Below are 21,753 nucleotides of genomic sequence, written 5' to 3' on the forward strand. Positions count from 1 at the left end.
CACCGGCCAATGTGAGGGCGCGCACGCCCCGTCACGTCCGATGGATGGACTACAAGTCCCGGCGTGCCCCGCGCGTCCATGGCGGCCTGACGGGGGTGCCCCTGCCCGTCCCTGAGGGTCCTCCCGCGTTGGAAATTGTAAAATTAGTCCACATTGAGTCGGTTTAGTAACACTTTGAAAGCCTCAGTGGCGGCACGGGCTCGCCTCAAGGGCGGTCAATCCTGTCACAGCTCTGCCACACCCCTTCTAAACCCTTCCCACAGTTTTAGAACCTCATGGACAAAATACAAATCTCAAATCGCCTTCAAAACGCTTTATTGAGAGGCAAACAGCATGGCGAATGTAGACCGAATTAAAAAACAAAACCAAACCAACCAAACAAAAATACCCAAACAAACAAAAAAATCCCTTGTGTTATAGATTGCGATCAATGGTTTGCTCTGCTCATGGAACCACTGTCTCCAGTGAGCACGGGGATGTCCGTATGTCCATGGGACATCGCTGTCTGTTCTGCTACAGAAAACATCCCCCATTCTTGCAGTTTCCATTGTCTTCAGCAAAAAATAAAATCTAAAATAAAATTACTGTACAGATGGAGAAACCGGCATTGTAATCTGAAAGAGACAAATAACTCCCATGAATATTTAAGCTCGTCACCAGAGGACACAATAAGGCACACATTTAGATCTAAATACTAAAATTCATTACTGTTGTATTGATTCTTATTAGGCATCTGGGATGAGAAACTGATCTTGCAGGAGGAAAAGCCACTAAAATTGACCTGGCATGATTGGATTGTGTCATTTTTTATTATCACTTTTGCTAGGCATATTTAGCCATTATTTATTTTTATTTTTATTTATTTTAAATCTAATATAGCTTCTGTTCAGAAAATAACTCTAATTTCCACATACACACTTGCGGCTTGCAGAGCCCTGGCCTCTGCATGTTTATTAGCCTTTTCCTGGACTTGCTCCACAGAATTATCCAAGAGAATTCAAATGTCATCTGCTGCTGGCAGCACTCCCAGCTACCAGGAAGCAAACCCTCAAACTATCCCACACAAGTAATGCAGTCCATAGGGATGGCTCATGCTCCAAATATGCCCTGCCCAGAGCTTACACAGACGTCCCCACGCTCACAGGTGCTGCTCTGAAACACTGCTGCATCAAGGGGAAAAAAAAATCCAGCTTGCTTTTTATATTAAAATGAAAGAAAACCAGGAATATAACTGTTTATTGCTTAAGTTTTATTTGTGCAGAATAAATTCAAATAAATGCTTTGGGGGGTTTGTAAGTGACTGGGGGGGGGAATCCTTAACATGACCTCTGGGACTGATTATTTAATTAAATGTGTGTTTCTTTGTCAAGAAACGTAACACGTCTCTGTTCCTTAGAGTCTTCAGTTTTTGTGTCTATACTTAAAACTTACAACTGAAACAAAGTTCATAAATGGTATTTATATATACACCCCATTTGGCAAAATTGGTCTGTTAAACCCTTTTTCACTCAACCACAGCGATGGGGAAAAGTTTCAAGGTGTCTGTGATGATTACAGAAAAAAAAAAAGTTGAGATTGGATTCTTACCTTACTTAGTGACTCTTTGTTGTTACTGTTGTTCCATTGTGAGCAGGGATAATAGGTGCAGGAAAATCAAGTTCGGGGGCATCAAAAAAGTATGCCTACAGTATTATTACAGAAGAGAAAAAGACTGTTTAGAGAGAAACAAATAGTGCTGTGTCATCCCAGCCCTTTCTTTCCACACCCACTGTTCACAAGGTACAAACACAGCACTGAAATTACACATTTGGATCTTTTTCTGTTTTTATCAAAGTAGAAAGTCAATTAAAATGGTGCTCTAAACTGTACTTTTAAATATAACCATTAGCAGCCAAGGCCTTTGAAAAAGACCTGTACTGGAAAGGATTTGATTGCACATCTAAGGACAGATGTGTTTTGCTGTCATCCCCCTGCACACTGTGGGGAATCAAATCTATATAATCTGGAAGCTAGGGGAAACAGAAACGAAGCCTGGATGATACCTTTCTACCCACTGCACTGAAAAGACAAATAATTTAAGTATTCACAATTGTGTATTTCAGTGGCATCAGGGTCTTCTGTTTTGTAAAACTTACATACACTAAGATTTGCGTATGAAAACATAAACCTGCTAAAAAACTCATAAGCACACACTTTATACTGAACATTTAATCATTTTAAAGGACTAAGCATAGTATTCTTTGAAATAAACTGCAACTGGATAGTATAGAGATTAATGCTTTGCATTAAATTGTGATGAATCCCAGGTAAATTCGAAACTGTTTTGTGAGAGTTGGACTTGATTATCCTGATGGGTCCCTTCCAACTTGAGATATTCTAGCATTCTGTAATTGATTATTGAATTTATTACCAGCACTGTCAGGGGCAGATTGGCATCACTTTTTGCTACGTTTAAAATAATTGGAGTTTTTACTTTGGAGGTTTTTCACAAGTACTATAATCAAAGGTTTTCCACCAGCCAGCCAACCCCTCCTTCCCTGTACCAGAACATGTCACCAGTCCCAGGAAATAACAATTTAGGGAAAAGGAAGGCAATGTCCTACCAAACAGCCAACAGCCAGCAGGGCATGGAGCAGAAGGATGGTGCCCACGGTGGCCAGTGCAATCCTCCGGTTGTCATCTCGGACAGCGGGCCAGAAGGTCATCACCAAAACAGACCCTGACAGGCACAGGGAGAACACCACCAGCACCCAGCGCACCACTTTCTGTGGAATGATCCACAAAATCTGCAAAAGGGAGGAAAAGGATTGTCGAAGAGGCTGTGTGAAACAGGGATTCATTTATTTAAAGCATTGTTCTGTGACATTTCATCACCTTCAGCCACTTTGTGCACAAATTAACTCATGCCTTATCTGACATTTCTTTATTTGAGGAAAGAATAACAGCAGTGATGAGCTTTACTCCCAGACATGACAAGAGTGTGTCCCCTGAGTTAAGGCACTCCCACCAAGGCCTTTCCCTTGCCAGAGTGGCCCAGAACAGTCCCTGCCAGGGAAACTTGTCCTTGGAGCCATCCTGCACACTGATGTCTGTTCCCTGGGGACACTCACATCCCAATTCCTGAGGCTGCCTCAGGCTGTCTGCCAGGCTCACCAGCAGCATCTTACTTGAATTTGTTGCCTCTGGGGCAATGACCTGTTCTGGGCTTTTCCAGCATGCACAAGACATCTTTACACTAAATAAACTTCAACAAAAAGAGCAAAGGAGTTGCCCAGTCCCCAAGATTTTGACTAATATCAACAATATAATAAAAACCAACAAATTTTCTCAACCAGGACATGTAAGGGAGCACTCTAGCCATACCTACCGCTGTGGGAATGTAAATGAAGAGGGAGTAGCCATATACACACACTATCTCCAGGAACGAGTAGGAGACAATGTTCATAACCTTGCTGTTCCTCCACATCAGGAATCCCCAGAGAGCAAGGGGAACAAGCCAAGCATATGCATAAATCGTTGTTGCTGCTATGGACACTGGAAATACAACAAAAGGTTTAATGTCCTGCTTAGAATCCAGACAGAATCAAAGATGTAGAAGCATTCAGCCTGAAAAGTAGAAACATACCTGTGAAGTTACTTTCAAAACAAAGTCTGAATTATTAATAAACAAAGAACTTTGTATTTACATCTAGTTTACACCCGCTACTTTGCCAGCACTTGAACTTAGTTTAAAAGTAAAACTTGAGAAAGTATTCCCTTCCTATTTTCAATTTATTACCCCTGTGTACAAAGTGCTGTCGGTTACAGTGTGAAAGGAAGAGCTATGGAGGAAAGAAAAGCTTAGTTAAAAACAGAAATTCAGCTACTAACAGCTAGTGTCAAATCTGAAATTATTCAAGTGACTGCATTCCCTAGTGGCAATGTTCTTCCAAGTACACTATGGATTTTGGAAACAAACAGAAGCTCTGTTCCTTTTCAGGGACAGCAGCCTTCTTTGTAATACAAAGACAGATATAGACAAACTGCCTCCTCACTCTTGAGTTCTTTGGGGCACAGATCAGTTGAGCATCTTTAGCTTATTTTTGAGTTTACCAGGCAGTAACAATTTCCAGCCTTCAGTAGGTGATATGGGTAATTAATTTAGTAATTTTCTGCCTGAGGTCTGCAGGTTCCTTGGAGGCCACAGATCCAGAGAGGCACCTACAAAAGCACCACTGTAGCCACTGCTGGGCTTTCACTCTGTACGAGGAGACATTCACTAAGGCTAGAAAATAACTGCTCTAATTACTCCTGCTTGCTCTACTAAAACCCTGTACCAATTTATGCCAGTCACAGCCCACTTAAGGACTTGTTTCACATCTCTAAAAATTTAAAGACAGCAATAAATCAAGACTCTGCTAAATCAAAGCTGTGACCTGTTTACCTCATTAGCACATAAAAAAAACAAAACCAAAGAAACATCCCAAACCAAAAATCCAAACCCACAAACGACCACTTACAAACCTTTTCTGAACTCGGGCACATAGTGGTATGTGGGTTTGCCCAGATGGATGAAGAAATTCGAGAGATTGCCACTAACAGCAATGGTGAAGACGAGTGTGGCACATATCCAAAACGGACCTGAAAAGGGAACAAGTTCAATAATACCTCTTCTGCCCTCTTGCTTTTCAAGGCTAGCAAGTAAAAAGAAATACAAACTCGAAATATTTAGTACAGAAAATAACACTTCATACGTACCATAAAGGTCAGGATTGCTGCGGATGTACAGCCTTACAAAGTTCTTCCCTGGCACTGGGAACACTGAACCTTTGATTCTGTCCAGGACCTATAAAACATACAGACCTGTCTGACTAAAAATACAAGAAAGAAAAAAACCTCAATGGCTAAGGAATAGTTCAGACAAGTTCTCCTCTGGAACAGTGTATTAACCTGGTACGTGTCCACATCGAAGAAGGTCTGGTAGTACTCAAATGTCCAGAAAGGGGCACTTTTCTTCTGTCCTGCAAGCAGCTGTATGGTGGGAAAGGCAACATGGAAAATGTTACAAGCAAGCAATTTATGCATTACTAGCTCATTTACACAGTAGTTACGTGATTTCTGTACCCAAACAAAAAACAAATTTAACAGGGTGGTGCTTCCGAGGAATTATTTAATGGTTTCCCTTTCCCTATTTAATACTTGTCAGCAACTAGTCTCTTATCTCCCTGCAAGCAGAATCTGGCCTGAGGTTCTAAAGAACAGCCTGATGCCACCTCCTGCTACATCATTTGTAACACATGCCCTAATCAGCATCACAAGGGACCTTAAAGCTCATTTCATTTCAACCCCCTGCATGGGCAGGGACATCTTCCACTAGACCAGGTTACTCCAAGCCCTGTCCAACCTGGCTTTGAACACTTCCAGGGATGGGGCAGCCACAGCTTCTCTGAGCAACCTGTGCCAAGAACTCACCACCCTCCCAGGGAAAAATTTCTTTCTAATATCTAATCTAAACCTATTGCCAGTTTGAATCCATTCTCCCTTGTCCTGTCACTACGTGTTCTTGTAAAAAGTCCCTCTCCATCCCTCTTGCAGGACTGAGTATTACCTCTGTTTTATCGGAGTCGTCGGTCCCCAGTAACTCGTCATCCTCTTCCCTCCCTGGCTCCTGCTGGCGGCTGTGCTGGTTCTTGGGGATTTCAACTGGCTCATCAATGCTTATGGTGGTAGCATCAGGATTTGCTGCAAGCAAATTAGCTGCATCGTCAAATTCTGCAAACAAGTACATTACAAGACAGGCGATGATCGGTCAAGATACTAAAATTTCTGTTCTCGGGGCTCAAAACCCCACATTAGGACCCTGAGACAGGATAATCACTAGCTCAGGCATGTCAGATATGATCTGCTTCTCAGAGCCCAAACTGATACAGATCAAGCTGAACATTTACTTAGTCAATGAAGTGTGAGGCTGCCTTTCCTGCCAATCTGCCTGCAGGATGACACACTGGCACCACCGGAGCCTTCCTTCCCTCCCTGCCATCAGCTCCCTGCAAGGGCAGGGGGAAGCTGCATGATTTTAATATTCTCCAAAAACTGACATGAATTTTTCTGTCAACAGTTAAGGAAGTCCAAAACCACGGCCCTTCCCAGGTTACAGAGTGCTCTACCCGTTTCCAGCTTTCACTTTTTACCACGAAGGATATCTATCAGTCAGTGATTCCAGGCAACCCAGTTACAATTTTTAGCTCGCCAGCAGCACAATTCCACCCAGGAAAATTCACCACCTGCAAAACTCCCAAGGGCGCTTCTACTCAGAGAACGCCCAGAGTCGCTCCCAAAGCCTCCAGCGCCAGGCGGCTCCCCCAGCCGGGCCCCAACCCCGCGCCCGCACCTGCGACACCGCCTTTACCTTGGAATTTGAGGTCGTCCGCCGCCGCCATTCATCCGCCTGCGTGGGGATCCGCTCCCCGGGGCTCGACCCTCCTGCAAGGGGACAGGGGCAGCGCTGGGCCGGGCGAGTCCCGCGCCCTGCCCTGTGCCAGCGCCGTTGTCACCGCGGCCGCGCCCCCACGCTGCTCCCGCCCGCCCATGTCCCCCGCGCCCCCCGGCCGGGGCACTCCCGGCCCGGGGCACCCCCACACCGGGTCACCCCCGCAGCTCCACACCGGGGCAGCCCTGGCATCCCCCACGCCCCCCGACCGGAGCGCCCCCCGACCGGAGCACCCCCGCACCTCCGCCAGACCCCGCACCAGCCCCGCTCCGCGCCCTTAAAGGCGCCGCGGTCGCCGCGCCGCGCCGGCCAATCAGCGGCCCCGCCGGGCCCCTCCGCGCCCCCGCCCCTCTGAGCGCAACTGACCCGTCGCGGCCACGCCCGGCGCCGGCCAATCAGAGCCTGCGCGGCGCTTCCGGGTGCGCCTCCGGCCGCCCCCTTAAAGGGCCCGCGCGTGGCGGCGTCTGCTGAGTCCGTGAGCTCGTACACGGGCTGTGTGTAATCAGGTGTTTGTTCAGTCTGTTGCAAGTGGACATCACATACTGGGATAATTTACATTTTTATCATAGAATCACAGAGTGGTTTGCATGGGAAGGGACCTTAAAACTCATCCAGTTGCAAATCCTCTGCCATGGGCAGGGACACCTTCCACTAGACCAAGTTGCTCGGAGCCCCGTCCAGCCTGGCCTTGAATACTTCCAGGGATGGGGCAGCCAGAGCTCCTCGGGGCAACCTGTGCCAGGGCCTCACCACCCTCACAGGGAAGAATTCTTTCCTAATATCTAATCTAAACCTACTGTCAGGGGAAAGCCATTCTCCCTTGTCTTGTCACTCCAGGCAGTAAACAGTCTCTCTCCATCTTTCTTGTAGACTCCTTCAGATACTGGAAGGCCTCAATTATGTCACCCCGAAGCCTTCTCTTCTCCAGGCTCAAAAATCCCAGTTCTCTCAGCCTTTCCTTATAGCAGAGGTGCACCATCCCTCTCATCACCTTGGTGGCTTCTTCTGGACTCACTACAGCAGCTCCATGTCTTTCCTGAGCTGGGGACCCCAGAACTGGATATTATATGTATGGGGGTATATCCTTCAAGCCCCAAAGCGTCAAACCCTGGTGTGTGGCAGAGCCCCAGAGCAGGCAGAGCAGGGGGAACTGTTTGCACAGCACCTGCATCACCTCAAGGCCATGAGCATCAGCATCTTAGTCTTTAGTCCGGGATTCAGGTAGAACATTGTGATTCAATGCCTTTCAGTAGTGAAATACACTACATATTTGTGAATAAACCTCACAGCTCTGCAGTGAGCACAACACATCCACCCTTTGCTGCAAATGATGCCTTTGGTGCAGCTGGAGGGAGCACTGCTGGCGGGCTCCTCCCTCATGCAGAGGCTGAAGTGCAGAGAGTGTGCAAGGGAAGGCAGAAATTCAACTAAACACGTGAACATTTTCCTCCCCCTCCACCTTTGCCCCTGTCTCTGCTGTGTTCCCATCGGGAGCAGCCAGATCTTCTCCAACACAATGTTCAGTATCAAGGTGTTCCTACAGAAAACGCTGATTCTTCTGCAGGTTACTCTGTCTGTTGTTGTTGGCAAAACACTAATGATACTGTTTCCCAATGCCATGAAAAGATATATCCTAAAAATGGGCGAAAAGAGCAGAATGAACAAGAATCCAAAGTTCAGCTATGAAAACTGGGGTCCGACTTTTTTCAGCTTCAAGTATTTGCTCTTTGTGCTGAAGGTGAAGTGGAAGAGGCTGGAAGATGAAGCCTTCGAGGGACACCCTGCTCCCAACACGCCAGTGGTGACCCTCAATGGAGAAGTTCGTCACCTCTTGGATTTCATGGGAGGTCAGTAATTGAGCCATGTCAGATGGGGTTGCTATGCTGAGACCATAAATGAGGGATGCTGAGGGAACAGGGACAGGCATCTGGCACCAGAACCTTTTGGTATGTGTGAACCTTTTGCAAGAGCTGGCTTTGCCTGGAAACAGCTTTTACTGAAAACCAAGATGATAATTTGTTTTAGGGAGAGAAGGCCCAGAACTGAACCATGTGCAGTGATTCAGGAGTGTTGGCTGTTGTTCCCTGTTGGTACAGAAGATCCCACACCAGCTCCCTCAGCCAGTCTAAACCCTAGAAAGCACAGGGTGGGTTTTCCCAGATCCAAGGTGGCTGGAAATAAAAGCAGAAGTAGCTGCTTTGTACTTTGTCCGCTGCCTCCCACTGACATCTCTGTAGAATGTGGAATTAATCATTAAGCTGCAGCCTCCATCCCCATGGGAGGGATTACATCCTTCTCTCTCTGCTTTTCTAATTATATACAGATATTTATGTAGAAAATGAGATGCAAGTTTGGAAAGGAATACACAGCATCTACAGGAAGGTACACTTCTATTAAATTCTTCAGGATGTGAATCTATGTTAGCAGCCACTTTTGAAGTTAAACCCAGCCAGAAGGAAGGTCTCGAACAAATTTCATGTAATTTAGCATAACCAGACTAAAAGAGCTGCTTAAAAATCCTGAAAGTTCTCTTAAATCAAGGACTTGCAAACAGATGCCAACAACTGTGGCACATACTGTTAATTTGTAAGCAACTGCAGACACTTTTGCCAGTGCCTCGTGTAACATTGGTTTAATAAATAATATATAACCAGGGTTCTGTTTGGACAGGAAATTACAGAAATACATGGAAAGCATTAAAGCCTGTGATGCATCACTGAAAACTCTGCAGCTTCCCCTCAGCTCAGCTTGAACTGACACCTCTGAAAAAAATCAGGACATGTCCAACAGGTCCAGGAAAAGGCACTAGGGCACTGTGCTTCATGGCCATCCTGAACCACTATCCTTGGAAAACCTTGCAGATGGGCCATGTTTAGTATTGAAGTTGCTCTGTACTAAGGATCTCAGGGAGGCTGTGCTACACACTCTATGCCAGTTCCCCATCCCAAAACATAGGTAACTTGAGAATTGGCTCTTGTGATGAGGAAAAGAGAAGCTGGAAAGGGTCCTCTCAGTTGAACTCGTTGCTGGATGCAGCACAAGTCAGAGCCAAGGGAAAGAAAGCATCTTTATGCCTGTTTTATGTAGATGCAGATGTTGTGCTGCTGATTTTAATGACCAAAGAAGGTTATGGGCTAAGTGTTGTCCAGGAATCTCTGTGTATGCATTTAATTCTGCCCTTCCTGATTTAACCACAAAATGTCCTTTTTTTTTCCCCCAGATAACCGTCCTTTAATCCTGAATTTTGGAAGTTGCACCTGACCTTCATTTATGCTAAAATTTGATGAGTTCAACAAGCTCATCGAAGATTTTGGCTCAGTAGCAGATTTCCTTATCATCTACATTGAGGAAGCTCATGCAGTAGGTACAGCACAAACGGCACAGCTGATGCCAAAAGCAGCTTCATATGTCATTCCCTTTAGGAAGAAAATGTGTTAGAGCAAAGGAGGGAGCTTCAAATGGGAAAAATACCTTCCTCAAATCAAAAGTGGCAACACCACATCTCAGGCACGAGTTTGTGTCTGTAATTCTCCAAAGATTCTACTCACACACTTTACACAGTTACTCCTGCTGAACACTCAGCTCTGTGAAGGTGAAGGACATAGTTAACACCTTTACAAAACTTCCTCTCAGTGTTAGTACAGCTCCTTTTAGAAAGTGGAAGAAAAGACACTTCATAGAACGAAGGTTAGGTGTGCAATGCCAGCATGTTATATGTTTTAAAAAAAGAAGATTCATTTTTAACATGTCTCAAGAACAGGATGCAGACTCCAACAGGATATATGTTCCCCACTTTTTATCTTTCTAGGGTTGATTTATGTGGGAAAATTTCAGCTAAAAATATAAAAAATATTTCTGAATCCAGGGCAAGGGTAAAATAGAGTTTGCTGGTATTAAAGAAAAAAAAATAAATCTTAGGACCACTTATTTGAAAAGCTCTAGTGATCCCATACTCTGAGGTGGGCTTTCATTTAATGGCAAGCTTTCGTGTTAGAAGTAAACTGCAGGACTTTTTAACCCAGTTTTGGGATGTGACATACATGCAGTACATCTCTGCCTTGCACCCATTCAAAGTGCTCTTTGCTAAATCCCTTTCTCATTTGTTTTAGATGGATGGGCTTTTAAAAACAACGTTGTTATTAAAAATCACAGAAGCCTTGAAGATCGAAAAATTGCAGCACAATTTCTTCAGAAAAATAATCCTTTATGTCCAGTAGTTTTAGACACTATGGAAAACCTGAGCAGCTCAAAATACGCTGCGCTGCCAGAACGACTGTATCTGCTTCAAGGAGGGAAAGTTATCTACAAGGTAAAAAGTATCAGTAATAAAGAGCACAATATGCTAAGATTTTTAAATTCCAAAATAATTTGAGACTGCCTTACATTTATTTAATTCAGTTTGAGAGCTAAAAATTTCATCAAAACCAGCCTGGGCCTTTAAAATGTACATATTTGATGTACACCTCAGTCTTGCTCAAATATTTATCTTTTGGCTCACTAGTAACCCTAAGTACATCTAAGCTGTGAGATCCAGGAACACCTTCCAGCTCCAGGATGCAGACATTGGCACCGTCCCAGTGACACAGCAGGGTGCAACCTGTGCATACACCATCTCCCAGCGATGGCTGCAGTGCAAAGGGAGCCCAAGCACACCTGCCCACAGTTCTGGTGCAGCTGCTGTGCTCCAAAGGACTTCTGCTCTGTCTGCTTGAATATCACTGTGTCATTTTATTGCCTTTGCAGGGAGGATTTGGGCCTTGGAATTACCACCCCCAGGAAATACGTGCCATCCTGGAAAAGCTGAAATAGAAAAAGAAGAGGATTCAGAGTAAAGACTGGATAAAGAAGTTCAAGAACAGTTTACAGACATAACTGTAAAGAAAAAAAGGAATTTAAAAATAACAAGAGACAACAAGAAAAGGAATATTTTATGTACATCTAAAGAGCATCCGTAATGGGGTTCATTATGTGTTTGTCCAGAGGCTTTCAAGTGTCATCATTACAACCCCAACTACTGCTCTGTACTATCTTACTCCACTTATACCACAAGCAGTAATGTGGTAGCTGGGTCCATTGAGCTCTCATACCAACACTTATATCTGTAAGGACTGGAAACCAACACTTACATGTGTAAGGACTATCCTGCAGGATAAACTTCAGAGGTGCTGGCTCCTGCAAGAGTCTTCTGGCATGCAAAGCAACTGATTCAACATTACTAAGGTTCTCTTTCTCTTGTATACATACAACTCTTCCTAAACACACACTTATACTGACTTCAGGAGGCTTCTGAGCAAGGCAATCTCCATCTCCACTTGTTTCCATGAATATTTGTTATGGCGGCCACAGCATAAAGCACTGACGGCTGTGACCTGATTCTAGAAAATATTTATAGAAACAAGGGATTGATCTACAGTTATTAAAAGTCTATCAGAGCACTTCATATATCTTCACATTATTTCCTTCCCCACCCTGCCCCTCTCCCCCCCCCTGGTTACTTCTCAGCATTAGCAGTTTATATTCATCCTTGAGCTGATGAGAAAGTTACCAGTTTATGGACTTTTGAAGGATTTGCTAGACGGTAGGAAGTAGTACCTCCCATTTAAGTACTTAATGCTTTCTTTTCTATTCATAGTGTAAGGGAAACATTTTACAGGAAATTGAGTTTTAATTCATATATTAGGAAAGCCTGATATAAATATACTAATTTAAATGGACTCAGTTATGCTCAAGTGTTCTAAACTGACAGTTTAGGTTATAAAATAAGAAAGCTGTTATTACAATTAACAAGAGCATGGCATTGTGGTTGGACTTGATCTTAACAGTCTTTTTCAACCTAAATGATTTTATTCTATCCTATTCCATACATTACACCAGCAGGGAATACATACTACATCCATACCTTCAAAAAAAACACTTTAATACAAGGTTCTAATAACAAACATTCTCTGCAATACAGCTATCAAGATGTCACTTCAGTACAAAAGAATGGAGGTCCAAATGTAAGCTGGACTTAAGCATTTTCTGCTGTGCCCTCTGCCATCACCCGGTGCACTGACACAAAATGATCAAAGGCAGATTTGATGATGAAACGCAAGTAAGTGGCCTGGAATTCAGGAAGCTGCAGAAGGAATAAAAAAATGTTATTGCATTCTCTGTGGTGACAAAACTACCAAACATTTGCAGAAGTTTGTTAGGCAGAAGGATCTAGACACTTTCATGCCTGTCTTCCAATTGCACATAAATCAAGCTCTTTGACAACATCTAGCCAGCTTCAGAGTTTCTTCAGATGACAGCAATTCATAAAAGCCTCATCACTCCTGAATTCTACAGCCTTTTAAAGGCAACAATTGAAGGAGGGAAGATTGCCACACTTCTGGAAAGGGCCCTCCACATAGTTAGGAGCACTAGGCAGGTGCAATTTCATACCATAATCTACAAAGGAGCAGCTGGGAAATGCAATTTCATACCTTGATCTACAAATTCCTCTCTCTAACACCAACTGAGCAAATAATTGTGAATAAAGACGTTTGGGTTTTTTATAGATTCTCCCCACTTAGTCCAGACATCCCATTTCATGAACCACTACTGATGTACACCATAAATACTCACTGGAAATTCTTCCATTTGGAGCTGTCCTTCTGTGTGTTGCAAATCTAGAAAACATATTTTAAAGCAAATAATGAAGAATAATGTGAAATGCTGTGAAAAGTTTTCACTGGACTCAGAGTTCAAGTGAATTTAAGGACTATGAATTTGCACTGTGTATAGAAATAGTTCTTTTTTATTTTTACAAGGTGATTTAAGAGAATAAATACTTTTTTGCAATATCCCAGTGTGTATATATATCCTACTCATTATGCTGGGTTATAAAATGTCACTCAAGAGGCACTAAAAACCCCAAACAATGCAGGAAATGGCACTCTATTATACTATGTAAGCCTGTTTTTAATTTTTGGAACATAAAGTGCACAAGTAGTGCTTTTAGCCCTTATACAGCATTTTATTTTCCAAACAGCTACAGACACCAGCAGTGTTCATAAAATTCACTTAAACATGACTATTACATTAATGTCGAATAAAATAATCATCAAGCTACACTTTACTCAGCAAATAGATGTGGGGTTAAAATAATTGAAAAAGACAAACATTCCCACAAAATCCGTTTCTTCAGAGCCCTACCTTTTTCAATGCACTGTTCAAAACCCACAGGGTCTTTGGATACACTTCTTTCAATCCTTAAGGTCCGCACTAAAACACATATAAATTTGAGATATCAAAACAAGTTCTGATTCCTTATTGATAAGGATATTTATTCCATCACTTTTCATCCACAAAGCACTTCAAAAGCACTAACTAATCCATTCTTCCTCTAACCTATGGAGGGTTTGGACGTGACAGACGATTCCTTTGTGAAGTTAAATCTTAACGGATCTGTTAAAAAGTGGCTACTTACAGGTCATGACACTAGTGTGATAATTTTCATAAAGGCACAGACGCACATTTTAATATAGCACATATTACCGACTGCAAGACACAAAGTCTTACCCAAATAACACTGGATTGCGACTTTGCTGATTTTCACACATTTGGGAAAACCAATAATGAATTCCTGTGGGAACATGCCTGTCGTCGTCCAAAATGTTTCAGAATTCCTGTGGAGACAGCGGGACAAAACCCTCACCTGCACCTTTCCATCTCTAACCATCTTGAAAAAAATTAATCACAGAAAAATACGGAGGGAAAAGAAAGGGGGAAAGAGGAAAAGCAAAGGGGAAAAGCAAAAGGAAAGGGGGGAAAACAAAGCAAAAGCAAGGGGGGGGGGAAGCGAAAGGAAGGAGGGGGGAAAAGCAAAAGGAAGGAGGGGGGAAAAGCAAAAGGAAGGAGGGGGGAAAAGCAAAAGGAAGGAGGGGGGAAAAGCAAAAGGAAGGAGGGGGGAAAAGCAAAAGGAAGGAGGGGGGAAAAGCAAAAGGAAGGAGGGGGGAAAAGCAAAAGGAAGGAGGGGGGAAAAGCAAAAGGAAGGAGGGAGAAGCAGGGGGAGAAAAGGAAGGGGGCAAGGAGGGGAGGGCAACAGAGGGGGGGCATTTTTATTTGGTGTGTTTTCAGCAATGCCCTGAATGACGATGGGGCAGCTCTCGGGAGGTATTTACACCTCAGTGCTCAAGGCTCTGTCCCCGGGCGGTACCACAGAACCAGGACTGGCAGAACAGCTGAATTCTGTGGCGGAGGCGCGGGGCAGAGCCCGGCCCGCGGTGCTGGCAGCCCCTCAGTGCGGGGGGAGCCGCTCCCGCCGCCCGCGCCCCCGCCCGGCCCTCACCCGTCCGCCACGCTCTCGGCGGGGTGCTCGGCGTCGCTGGAGGTGGCCAGAACGAGCGCGGCCCCGGCCGAGCTCCGGCACCAGTCGGTGGCTCTCATCGCGGCACGGCCGGGGAACCGCGGCTGCCGCTGCCGGGCAACGGCGGCTCCGCGCCCCCTGCACGGACGGTCCGGCCGGGGGCGGTGCGGGAGCGCAGGTTCGCCCCTCGCAGGGCGGGGGGGCCGGGCGGGACCTCCCGCTCCCGCCGTGCCCCGCTCCGCTCCGCCCCGGCCCCCGCCCGCTGCCCGCCCCCGGCGCGGCCCCGCCCGCCGCCCGCGGGCGCTGCGGGACGGGCGGCGGGAGCGCCGAGCCCCGGCCCGGCTGGCGGGGCGGCCCCTCCCGGGGCAGGTAGGTGCGGGCCGGGCGGGCGGGGGGGCGAGCGGGGCTCTCACCTCGCTGCCCGGGTGGGGACCCCTCCCCTTGCGCCCCTGGGGGCTGCCCCCGCTCACGGCGCGCTCGTCCGCGGGCATAGCCCGATCCCTTCACAGTCCCTTCCCAGCGCAGCCCTCGATCCCCCTCCGGGTTGGACCCGATCTCCTCTCCCTCCTCCCCCAGCCCCCCCATCTCTTCAGCAGCCCCGTCCCCCCTCGGGCAGTGCCCGATCTCCCCCGGCCCCGCAGGACCCGAGCCCCAGTCCCGCAGGGCAGGAGCTGAGGGGATCCCGTCCCTCCCCTACCCCCCGCCATGGCAGCTCTGAGCCCTCCTGCCCCCGCCAGGGCCTCCCTCACAAACCAGACCCCCCGGCCCCGGCCGGGGAAGGGGCACCAGGAGATGCCCACCCTCCCAGGGAGGGAGGTTCCAGCAGGCTCCATTGCCCAGCTGCAGTCAGACATGTGCCCTCCTCATCCTCCTCCTCCCCCCTCCTGCAGCAGAGCCAAGCCTGGCTGTGGGGGCCACTTCCTACACAGCCACAGCCCCTCTGCCCCTGCCCCTCCCTGTGCCGGGCTGGGATCCATCCCCGGGTCTCTCAGACTACCCGGGGTTCAGTTCCCATTTGGCTGGGGTTTGTGGTTTGATGGCATCCAGCTCACACCCCTGCTCCACACAGCCTGCCCTCCTGCCACTGCAGGGCTACGTGGCTGTGCTCAGGGCTCTAAGGGGAGCTGCCAGGTTTGGGGTCTTCCCTGAGTCATGTTTTCCTCTGTGGCTATTCTTCACCTGTCTGTGGTTTGTTTTTACAGAGCTGGTCGAGGGGAATGTCTTACTGTCTCCACTCAGAAAGCCATTTGGATACTGGGCCAATATACGTGCGTGAAAATGGGAAGCTGCATGTGGTAAATCAGGGTGCAGGCGGCATACAGGATGTCACTCCCCAAACAAGACCTTTTAGGCTGTTTTCCAGAAGTTTTTCAGTGGAGCTTTGCATGAACAGGGAGGACGATAGGGCAAGGAGGCAGAGGACCGATCATTTCATCTTCACGTACACTAAGGAGGGGAACCTCCGCTACTCGGCCAAGTCTCTCTTCAGCCTAGTGCTGGGTTACATTTCTGACAATGTTGATCACATTGACTCGTTGATTGGTTTCCCAGAGCAGATTGCTGAAAAGCTCTTTTCAGCAGCAGAGGCAAGACAAAAGTTCACAGAGCCAGTGACGGGACTGAGAGCTCTACAGAAGTTTACTGAAGCCTATGGCAGTTTGGTGCTATGTTCATTGTGCTTGCGGAATAGGTAAGTCTGTTCACTGACAAATATTGTCATCTGTCAGGGCTTTTTGCTAGCACACTTCAAGTTTCCCCTGAATTAAATTAAAAGTATCTCTTGGGCATGTAACACCACCCAATTTTAATTAAATGCCCTGAGCCTTATCTGATTCTTCTGCTTGCTTTTTTGTGCCATCCCTTTCCTACAAGTGCAGCTGCTGGTTTCATTCTAAGGTACAAATCTTAGAATGTACAGAGAATTACAAAGGTAACAGACAACAGACTACATCTGTGTTAACTAAGAGGGGATCTTAGTGGAGGATTAAATCTGCAACATTTTTTAACTATAATAATCGGCACTTCCATAGCAATCCATGCGTTTTATGCCTTCTCAGGCATTTCATGGGATGTTTTTGTAATTGCTGTTTAAAAGCATTTCAACGTCCTTAGCTGTGTCTGTACAGATAAAATACACCCTTGCAAACTCTCTGGGTTTATTTACTATAGTAAATAAAGCTTTTGCCCTGTCTCATTCTGGGGGCTCAGAAAAAGACAATCTGTAGGTAAGTAACAGGCTTTGAAGTCAGGCAGGTTTTACCTTAGTTTATTGTGGTTCCCATCCCCATAGTGAATGTGCTTTGACAAGGTCCTGTTTGGAGTCCAGCATTAGTTTTTCTATCTTCTCAATGTCCACGTCTTTCGCTGAAAGTCTTGCCAAGCTTTAAACTGGATTATGTTTTTAAAGCCTTACTCCTACTGAAGTCTTTCCCAGTAATATAACTAGTCTCTTCCATCTCTACACTTGAAAAAGGGATGGTTTATCCAGTTTAAAATCAAAGTACAGGCATATTCATCTGAAGTGCCAAGGGTGTTCTGAGCACAGTAGGAATGTTTGAGTAGAAGTCAATTATCCTTTGTTTCATCCTTTAAACCTACTTCCTTTTTATCTCTAGCACAGATAATTTTATGGGCTTAATTCAGAAATTAAGCTACTTCTGGCATCTTCTGCCATTACAGAAAGCTGAGTTAAGTATCAAGTCTTTGAAATCCAGGGAGTAAGGCATTAAGGCATTTTCTGATGAATTTTATTTCTAAAAGAGGCCACTCTTCTTTCTCAAGAACTGGCTTGTTCTCTGACTGCCTTCTGCATAGCCAAATTGCACAGCAGAGGGATTTAGGGGGTATTTTGGTAGGTAAACTTACACTGGGAGGATATTAAGATCCCTTTATTTGCATGGACAGAGAGGTGTTCTTTGAGGGATCAAATTAGTCAGCACCCCTCAGTTAAGCAGTGAAGATGCTGACCTCGGGGTCTGTCTTGCCATGGGGAATATAAGGTAAATTCAGGAGAGATTAGTGAATTTGGAGCTTGTCTTGCCACAGGGGCAGGAAGAGGTAACTGCAGGGGAGGTATTGACGGCTACGTGCTTATTACTGCATACTCATGCCTGCCATTCTTTAGTGGTTTGTTCCCATCTCTAAACCTCCTACTGAATAGCTCCAGCACAGATGTTTGCGTGGCTGCAGAGTGAATCAGATCAGGGAACCAGCACAGCTAGAAAAATAACCCGCTGAGTAACTGCTGCCTGGGCTGTAGGCACAGCTCTGGGTAGTCCTGGACTTTTATCTAGTCAAGTATTTTATTGACACATATAAAAAGTAAAATTTTGCCATTTGCCAAGCTATCCTGAGACATTTGCAGTGGATTTTAAACCTGGGTGAATGTGGGTTGGTCTACACCCTTCCAAGATACAGAGGAACAGCAGTTTGTGAAGTTATTTATGAAAAACTGGGATATCATTTTGCATTATTCTGAAATAATGCAACAGTGATCTGTAGAGAAGTTCCTAACTGCGATGTTTGCAAGTTGAAGTCTTGTTAGTCCAATATTTTGGATCAAAGCAAAACCATGACACTGATTTAAGGAGAAGACTGGGAATTCAGACATGTTGTGTGCCAGCTGCACATAAAAAGGTACTTAATGCAGCTGGCTAATTTCTGTCAGTTCTCACAGAGACACTTACCAGAAACAACCGCATTATGCTTGTGACATGAGGATATGCCTTCTTACATGCCTGAGCACTGATAGCTTTTTTTCCCTCTTTGCAGATACCTGGTTATCTCTGAAAAGCTAGAAGAAATTAAATCTTTCCGGGAGCTGACATGTTTGGATCTCTCCTCCTGTAAACTGGGAGATGAACATGAGCTGCTGGAACACCTCACCAAAGAGGCCCTGTCCAGGTACCAATTTCTTGACACAGAACTAAAAATGACACTTTCTTTCCCATCACTAAGCAGTTCAAAGAATCAGGCTGTGACCTTAAAGGGAAGTTTCACAGGCTGCAGTGTGTAAGGTTGAAGATTTTGGTTGTTCATAAAACCTTTTCTTGACGTAAACAAAATGCAGAATGTATTGTAAACAAAACACATGGTTGAAAGCACATACTGAATTGTAAAAAGGCCTAAAAATATGTAAGATAATTTACTGTTTCATGTTTTTAAATCAACGTTTTATAAATTTCATTGGCCAAGTGGAAACAGTACCTTGGAACAGTTTTACACTTTCATTTCCTTTTTTAAGAGAGAACTTTATCAGGCAAATTTTTAACAAAACCAGTGTTCCAGAGAAAAGATTTCTGCAAGTAGGAGATTGAATATTTTGTTAATTAACATCTAAATACAATAACACTTTAAATTTTGTTTGATACTGAAGATTGAAAAGTAGGAAAATTTGGAAATCAATAGGCAGACTGACTGCTAATTAGGGAGTATTACTTTAAGATTTTCGTGTATTTTGCATCAAGGTTTTGTCTTGAAATGCTCTGGAGAATGTTTTAGTGTGATGTTTTTCCCTGAGTTTTGTTAATCTGTTATAATACCTCATTATTTTCTTTAAATCATTGCTGTATCTCTTATCAAATCTGCCCTCTCTCATTTTGCCAAGCATTTTTCTTAGTTTTGAGTGCATCTGAGTTTGGAAGCCTTGGTTTAAAGAATTTCAGGGTATAAAGAACCTTATTGTCTCTGTTAGCAAATATTTGGCTCTAGGATCAGTTTGTCACTGGAGCTCTGGGAATAGCTGCTCAAGTAGTGCTTCTGTTGAGCCAGCAGGGGCAATAGAGGGATATTTGTTAGTCCCACTAACCCAGGCTCCTTTCTTACTGCTCTTTGCTAACGTTAACAAAGCAGACCGAGGGGTTGGCACAGGATGACACAGAGTTTTAGGACATTTTGCAAATTTATCTAAAATATTGACCATAAACTACGTGTTTGTATCTGTCCCCTGCCAGTGTAAAACAGCTTCTCCTGAAAGACAACTCCCTGTCAGACGCCGGCCTTCGCAGGATGACGGCGCCCATCCGCGTGCTGAAAAAGGGGCTGGAGAATCTGCTGGTGTTAGACCTGTCTTGTAAGTGCCTCGTGGTTTCACATTAGAAGCAACCTGTATCCCTTCTGATACAGAATTTACCTTCCTCAGTACTGAAGGAACACAATTAATTTGTTGGTTCCCATGAGCCAAGTACTCAACCCCAGATTTCACTAACGACTTTCCAGAAGGCACGGGCCATACCTGGAGTCTCAGCCACTTGCTACTTGCATAAATATTTTTGATAGGTTGAGACTTGGTATTGTAAATATTTGTATTGCAATCATTGGAGGGGAAAAGTCAGTCTTTGACTTGAAACATACTGAAAAAAAAAAAGGCCAACCCCCTTTGTTTCAGTATTAGCTTTTGGAACAAATACTTTCTTGGCATCCTGATCCTCTTTTTCCACATCATGTAACTTAGTTAACTTTACTTGACCTTACAGGTAACCCTAAAATCACAGATGTGGGAATTGGATATCTTCTTTCTTTCAAGAAATTGAATTGTTTGGACATTTCTGGCACAGGTCTCAAGGTAAAAAAGCATCTACCTTAGTTTACTGGACAAGTGTAATAAATGTTCTTGCCCTCTGACTGCATTATTTCCCTTTTCCCCAGGATGTTGATGCTGTTATTAAGCGGATCCAAATGCAGATAGGCCTCGTCCACTCAAAAGTGCCTCTGAAAGAATTTGATCACAGTAACTGCAAAACAGAGGGATGGGCAGAACAGGTAAGGGGGGGTCTTCTAAGTCTGTTTTACTCTCTAGAAATTTGTCTTACAGAGCACGAAATCGCTGAATAGGAAAGAATAGAGAATGGAGTCGTTTCCAATGGTATTTCTGTAAAATTTACAAGAAACATTTTAACTCCTTCCAATGTTATTTCAGACAGTTCTGCAATGGGAGCAGGCAGTTATGGAAGCCATCAAGCCACAGGACAACCTGAGATCCAGAACAGCAGCTCTGCGCTTCTGTAAGTCGCTGCATGGGAACCACAGAGTGGATTTGTTTCCTTTTCTACAAGGAATATTTCCGTATTTTCTTTTTTTTTTTTTAGTACAAATAGCATCTTGGGTGTGCAATTTCAGCCATTTCCATTTGTGTAACTGCATTACAACCTGCTTGAGTTTTTTCATTTGTTAGACTGCTGGGTAATTCAAGTACAGCATGGCAGCATGCTTAGGGCAACATATCACAACTGAGTTTTCTCCTTAAAATCCTGAGTCCAAAATATGTTATTTTTCCCTCTGCACATTTCAGCAGTCAATATTCCAAGTTGGCTTGGCCAAAACTCTTTGCATCAAAACATGCATTTTACAGCATAATTCTGTTTTTCCCCAAAATCTAAATTTGATTGGTTTTTTTTCCTTGTAGATGGCAAGACACGCAGAATAGAGGAAGTAGTCAAATGCACAGTGGTGGAAGCAGAAACAAAAGCATCTGGAAACTTGCAGTTTTATAAGGAAAAAGTTCAAAATTGCCATTTACCTTTGAAAAAGGAGGTTGCGGGAAGCCACGAATTAAAGAACAATAGAAAAAGAGCTTTGGCTGAACAAGAGAGAGAAAGGACTTCCAAACAGAAGCATCTGTGCCTCACTGTGGAGGACTGGGATTTGTTAAATACCTACTGAGTCAGAGAGAAGTGGGTCTTTTGTTTGTTGTTTTCTTGCTGATGACAGGATTTAGACATATTGAGAGGGAGTAACAAAGAAGACCAGTACTGTTAAATCTGGTTGCTGTGCCATGCTTGTGGGTTAACCTGTGCTTGGGGAGGGGTAGAGACAAGAAGGTTGGTGATACTACTGTATATTTTCAATACATAATAATTTTTTCAAATAAAGGTTTTGTTGTCATCCTTAACCAATTCTTCTGACATAGGTATTATTCATGAAAACAGCTGGTCCTATCCCTGCTCCTCTCCTG

At 44.7% G+C, this 21,753-nt stretch overlaps 4 protein-coding genes across 8 annotated transcripts; 2 read left to right on the top strand and 2 right to left on the bottom strand.

Annotated features, from left to right (window-relative positions):
* Window positions 1-298: 298 nt before the first annotated feature.
* YIPF1 (Yip1 domain family member 1) lies at window positions 299-6,799 on the bottom strand. Of its 4 annotated transcripts, none has more exons than XM_051801724.1 (10): window positions 6,711-6,799; window positions 6,389-6,462; window positions 5,588-5,721; window positions 4,930-5,010; window positions 4,738-4,825; window positions 4,504-4,620; window positions 3,368-3,534; window positions 2,604-2,786; window positions 1,588-1,682; window positions 299-614 (listed from the first exon to the last, which is right to left on the bottom strand). In XM_051801724.1, the coding sequence occupies exons 2-9, from the start codon at window positions 6,417-6,419 to the stop codon at window positions 1,593-1,595; spliced, it is 891 nt and encodes a 296-aa protein (XP_051657684.1). In that variant the 5' UTR covers window positions 6,420-6,462; window positions 6,711-6,799; the 3' UTR covers window positions 299-614; window positions 1,588-1,592. The 4 variants fall into 4 exon arrangements, with proteins under 4 accessions (XP_051657684.1, XP_051657667.1, XP_051657663.1 ...); XM_051801707.1 differs by having other exon boundaries at window positions 5,588-5,751; XM_051801703.1 differs by lacking the exon at window positions 6,711-6,799 and having other exon boundaries at window positions 5,588-5,751; window positions 6,389-6,550.
* Window positions 6,800-7,904: 1,105 nt separating this feature from the next.
* Window positions 7,905-11,909, top strand: DIO1 (iodothyronine deiodinase 1). Of its 2 annotated transcripts, none has more exons than XR_007906935.1 (4): window positions 7,905-8,316; window positions 9,690-9,829; window positions 10,579-10,778; window positions 11,213-11,909. XR_007906935.1 is itself a non-coding variant. In XM_051801685.1 (4 exons), exons 1-4 carry the CDS (start codon window positions 7,986-7,988, stop codon window positions 11,276-11,278), a joined length of 741 nt encoding a protein of 246 aa, XP_051657645.1. In that variant the 5' UTR covers window positions 7,907-7,985; the 3' UTR covers window positions 11,279-11,909. The 2 variants fall into 2 exon arrangements, 1 of the variants encoding a protein (XP_051657645.1); XM_051801685.1 differs by having other exon boundaries at window positions 7,907-8,316; window positions 9,690-9,833.
* Window positions 11,910-12,365: 456 nt separating this feature from the next.
* IFT25 (intraflagellar transport 25) lies at window positions 12,366-15,025 on the bottom strand. The gene is made up of 5 exons (XM_051801934.1): window positions 14,784-15,025; window positions 14,015-14,121; window positions 13,649-13,717; window positions 13,079-13,122; window positions 12,366-12,587 (listed from the first exon to the last, which is right to left on the bottom strand). Exons 1-5 carry the CDS (start codon window positions 14,879-14,881, stop codon window positions 12,480-12,482), a joined length of 426 nt encoding a protein of 141 aa, XP_051657894.1. The 5' UTR covers window positions 14,882-15,025; the 3' UTR covers window positions 12,366-12,479.
* Window positions 15,026-15,078: 53 nt separating this feature from the next.
* Window positions 15,079-21,690, top strand: LRRC42 (leucine rich repeat containing 42). The gene is made up of 8 exons (XM_051801514.1): window positions 15,079-15,170; window positions 16,004-16,491; window positions 18,573-18,704; window positions 19,754-19,872; window positions 20,276-20,364; window positions 20,448-20,561; window positions 20,719-20,803; window positions 21,205-21,690. The coding sequence occupies exons 2-8, from the start codon at window positions 16,019-16,021 to the stop codon at window positions 21,459-21,461; spliced, it is 1,269 nt and encodes a 422-aa protein (XP_051657474.1). The 5' UTR covers window positions 15,079-15,170; window positions 16,004-16,018; the 3' UTR covers window positions 21,462-21,690.
* The last annotated feature ends 63 nt before the right edge of the window (window positions 21,691-21,753 follow it).

The sequence above is a fragment of the Manacus candei genome, unplaced genomic scaffold, assembly GCF_025592945.1.
Source record: "Manacus candei isolate 608988 ecotype Guabito, Panama unplaced genomic scaffold, ASM2559294v1 h1tg000005l, whole genome shotgun sequence".
Taxonomy (NCBI): domain Eukaryota; kingdom Metazoa; phylum Chordata; class Aves; order Passeriformes; family Pipridae; genus Manacus; species Manacus candei.